This window comes from Rhinopithecus bieti, unplaced genomic scaffold (assembly GCF_001698545.2).
Source record: "Rhinopithecus bieti isolate Rb0 unplaced genomic scaffold, ASM169854v2 scaffold_6063, whole genome shotgun sequence".
Lineage (NCBI taxonomy): Eukaryota > Metazoa > Chordata > Mammalia > Primates > Cercopithecidae > Rhinopithecus > Rhinopithecus bieti.
In genome coordinates, this window is record NW_016805186.1 from 963,978 (window position 1) to 968,608 (window position 4,631).

At 43.6% G+C, this 4,631-nt stretch overlaps 1 protein-coding gene across 14 annotated transcripts in view; it reads left to right on the top strand.

Moving 5' to 3' along the window:
- The window catches only part of CDC14B (cell division cycle 14B), a 141,363-nt gene that overhangs the window by 46,951 nt on the left and 89,781 nt on the right, over positions 1–4,631 (top strand). For 13 of the 14 annotated variants that reach the window (XR_001885468.1, XR_001885469.1, XR_001885467.1 and 10 more), the window contains exons 2-3: positions 3,775–3,865; positions 4,399–4,474. Coding sequence is in view for 9 of the 14 variants with exons in the window: in XM_017871491.1 (XP_017726980.1) it covers positions 3,775–3,865; positions 4,399–4,474 (167 nt within the window). In the remaining 5 variants the exon portion in view is untranslated. Of the gene's footprint in view, positions 1–1,875; positions 2,495–3,774; positions 3,866–4,398; positions 4,475–4,631 lie in introns of those variants that run through there. The other variant, XM_017871494.1, reaches the window with a different exon arrangement.

Below are 4,631 nucleotides of genomic sequence, written 5' to 3' on the forward strand. Positions count from 1 at the left end.
TCATTAGATGCTTCCTATCTTGATCAAGAGTCAGCTTTGGAAAAACACTGTTAGCCTGCAAGTTGACTTTTTAAAAGCGGTGTAATTTTGAATAGGTAATACATGGTACAATGCAAAAGCTGTAAAAAGGCATAAATCTCTCTTAACATTCCCTATTTCTAGACACTGACTTACCAAGGCATTGATACGTTTCTTGTGGCTGCTTCCAGAGATTTGCTACCCATGATTTTATCTATAATCGTATACATGTGTATATAGGATTTAAACTCACACATAGAAGTGGTAGTACTTAACAGTCCATCGTGGCTATCTTTAGTTTTCAGTTTTCTTTTCTTTTTTCTTCTTCTTTTGAGACGGAATTTCGTTCTTGTTGCCCAGGCTGGAGTGCAAAAGTGTGATCTGGGCTCACTGCAACCTCCACCTCCCGGGTTGAAGCGGTTCGCCTGTCTCAGCCTCCCAAGTAGCTGGGATGACAGGTGTGCACCACCACGACTGGCTAATTTTTTGTATTTTTAGTAGAGGTGGGGTTTCACCATGTTGACCAGGCTAGGCTCGAATGCCTAACCTCAGATGATCCATCCGCCTTGGTCTCCCAAAATGCTGTGATTACAGGCGTGAGCCGCCACGTCTGGCTAGTTTTCAGTTTTCAGTCTTAAACATTTCTGCCGAACTTCCCATTTGTTGGCTCCATGGAGGTGGCTCAGTTTGTATTCCCACCCACAGGCGATGTATGTGAGTGCCCTCGACCTCCCGACACACCGCAGCACCTTATCCAACTCTCTTGAGTTTTGCCAGTCTGAGGAAAAAATAGTACCTCATAGTGGACCTTTGCATTTCTTTTGTGATAACATAAAACTGAAGTTAGGTATCTTCTCGAGATGAATTTAAAATATTTTTCCAGTTTATCTCTTGATTTCGTTTATGTGTCTTTTGCTGTGAAAACTGCTTAAAAATGTGTTTATGGCTTTTAGATTTTGTATCATTTAGCAAGGTCTTCCCCAGTTGGAGAGTATAAAAAATAATTCAAATATATTTTAAGAAGTCTTTGATCCATCTGGAATTGTAGAATAAGATTAGGAGGTATGCAGGTTTACTTTTGAGGCAAAAGTATGTATAAAGTAACACTTTGCTATAGAAAACTTGGGAAAACACAGGAGGGAGTGAAAATGAACCCCAATCCCAGCACCTTGGTATCTGTAACAATTGGGATTATGCTTATGCTGGATTTCAATTTTTTTCACTTGAGATTAAAATACAAACAAGTTTAGAATATATTTTATTTAATTTTTGTGGGTACGAGTAGGTGTGTATATTTATGGGGTGCATGAGATGTTTTGATACAGGCAGGCAATGCACAATAATCGCATCATGGAGAATGGGGTATCCATCCCCTCAAGCATTTATCCTTTGTGTTAGACACTCCAATTGTACTCTTTTAGTTATTTTTAAATGTACAATTAAGCTATTGTGGACTATAGTCACCCACACCCTGTTGTGCTGTGAAATGCTAGGTCTTATTCATTTGTACTGTTTTTTTGTGCCCATTACCCCCACACTACCTTTCCCAGCCTCCGATAACCATCCTTCTACTCTCTATCTCTACAGTAATTCTAAATGGTGGTTTAAAACGGGTGTCAACATTTCTGTTTTTAAACCATCCCAAACCATCCCTTTAAAGGAACGCATGACCAGAGGGTTGCCTTTAAATCTTGCACAATTAAAAGAAAAGCGTTTTCTCTGAGGCAGCTGATCTCAGGAAATCTTCCACGATTTTGAAGATGCCCGTTTTCCATCAGACCCGGCCCTGCTGGGTCGCTTGGCGGGTCTTGGCGGAGCGAGGGTGCGCTGGGCCCTGCTCCAGGAGGGCGCACTGCAGGGCCCGGGCCTGGCTCGGCTGCAGCACCTCCTGGCGGCAGGAGTGCGGCGTGGGAGGAGCCAGGAGGCCCCCGCCCCGGCCGGCGTCACCCTCGGGTCTGTCCCTGGTCTGGGACCGAGCCCTTTTGCACGAAGTCCTTTAATCGCTAAGGAGCTTTCCCAGATGCTTCCCCGGCAGGCCCGCTGGCGTCTGACGCACGTCCCCTCTGCGGGGTGTTTGGGACTGGAGGAGCCCTGGCAGGCACAGGCCGCCCGGCGTTCCCAGCTGGGGAAGGAAGGGGGGCGGCGAAGCGGCGGGAGGGGGGGGACAGGAAGAAAGTAGGAGGTGGGGCGGGGTGCTGCCCCTCCCCGCGCCCTCGTCGCCCACCGGGCTGTTTCCAGGAGTTGGGGACTTCCGGGGTTGCGCTGTCGCGTCCGGCCGTTGGGCCGCCGAGGGGTGTCGCTGCGCCCGCTGCCCCGCGCGGCCCTTTAAACTTTGTTTTTTAAACTTCGGGGGTGTGGTCGCGGCGCCTCCCCTCTCGGCGGCTGGCCGTCCTTGCCTCTGCCCCGCCTTCCAGATGCTTTGGAGTCATGAGCCGGGAGGGCGCGGGGGCCGCTCTGGTGGCCGAGGTGATCAAAGGTGAGCCGGGAGGGCGGGGGCTTCCCGGGGACTCTGGCACCCACGCTGGGACTGGGCGGGCGGCGCTGGCTGGGAGGTGCCCCTAGTCTGGGGCCCGGCCGCCTCTGTCTTCTGCGCGTGGGTGGCCTCGGCACTTGTCCTCAGGCTCTGGGCTTCAGCGCTCATGGGTGGCAGTGACCCTTGAGTGCCTGCATCAGAGCCTAGTAGGTGAGCTGCACCTCTCCACCCGCGGGAGCGAGATCCTTGGGCTCTGTCACAGGGATCAAAGGTCCTTGTGGTTGGAAAGGATTAAGCCCTGTCACCCATTTGAATGTTTGTGGTTGCAAGAAATTTTAGTTGAGGAGTTTACAAGGAAATAAACGCAGCAGTTGCATGAGTTGAATTGCAGATCCAAAAAAAAAAAAAAAAGTTTACCATTTGGAGAAAGGGTGCCAGCTGGCTCTGCTGAAAGTATATATGTTTTAAAGGCTGTACTTGATTTTGCCACGTTGTGAGTGTATTTTCTTAGCACCACTAGTATTACTATTAGATACTGTGGATAACTTTATTTCACCGGAGCATTTTTAGGCATGGAATAAGGGTGGAGCCTCCTGAGCCTTACTACTCATTACCATTCTTGCTAACCTCACAGCAGCCTAACTGCTTTTATGCAACACAAGTTCATCTCAGACCCATCATGCAGAAACCTCTCATTGCTTCTGTTTTAATGGTAATTTGTCTAATTGTAAAAATACCGAAGTAGCGATTCCAAGTTAGAAAGCAGTGATCCCTGAAAACAGTTGGAGAAACATATGGTTTGTTCTATAGCTGTAAGTGATAATTTTGAAGCAATTTTGAAAGCATTCTTTCTCTTTAAGAAAAAAAAATAGTTTCTTACTGAAATGACTTTTAGGATGTCTTGAAAACGTAGTGAAATTCATCTAGAAACTTACAAGGTTGATGCTAGTCATCACATGCATGCTGCAATTTGCTGAAATGTCTTAATCCAGGGGAGCTAAACTTTTACAAAAATAGGTTTGTTTAGAAATCATGTCACTACATGAAAAATCACCACTTTTGAAACTTACGGTTAAAGGCAGTTTCTCTTTTAAAAATGTGCTCATTGATTATTACCCAACCAAATAGCCAGAATATTTTATAATTACCCATTACCACTCCTACCATCTGAAACGTGCATGAAAAAAATGAAAAACTGACTTCATCTGAAAAGAGTTGTGTCATGATATATGAAACGTTTTTTGTAACCTGCAGGAAGGAACATTGCAATTTTTCCATTTCAGATCGCCTTTGTTTTGCCATTCTCTACAGCAGACCAAAGAGTGCATCAAATGTACATTATTTCAGCATAGATAATGAACTTGAATATGAGAAGTAAGTATTGCTCTTTCAAAGATTGTAACCTTTTTTTTTTGAAGAATGTAAAGGTATGGTTATAAATGGGACAGCCTGGGAAAATTATAAATCTGTTGTTTGCTAATTACAGGATGCTTGTTTTTCATCTGTAGTAATAACATAAAGCTTTAGAGGAAAAAAAAACTTCCCTAAATTTAAACTTTTAGATTTGCTAATCTAATATTTACACTACAATGAGATATAAATGTGTACTAAGTAAGATATTGTGGTTTTGCCCTTGGAAATATGTGTGGAAAAACAGCATTTTAAATTTAGAAGATATGTTCATGTTCATTGAGGTTCAATATAGGCATTGTAGCACTTGTGGTATTTTTAAATAGGCATTATTTACCAGAATAGTCTTCCACTAGTAAAACAGTACCTTTAAGTTGTATTGGCCCATAACTATTTGGTATATGCTTGCTCATCTTAATTTGATCTTATAGACCCGAAAAAGATGTTTATATTCAGAGCATCTAGAATGTACATCACATTTTATTTTCATTTTAAAGCTTCTACGCAGATTTTGGACCACTCAATCTGGCAATGGTTTACAGATATTGTTGCAAGATAAATAAGAAATTAAAGGTAAAGTCTTTATTTAAGATTTGACTTAAGTAATCATTGTTAGCTTGATATGGGGACGAAAGTAAGGAAAACATCTATTTTAAAAGGAAATGCCGTGTTTTCACTGCAGTGGTGGTTGGAACATGCACTTTTTTTTTGTTTTGTTTTGTTTTTTTTT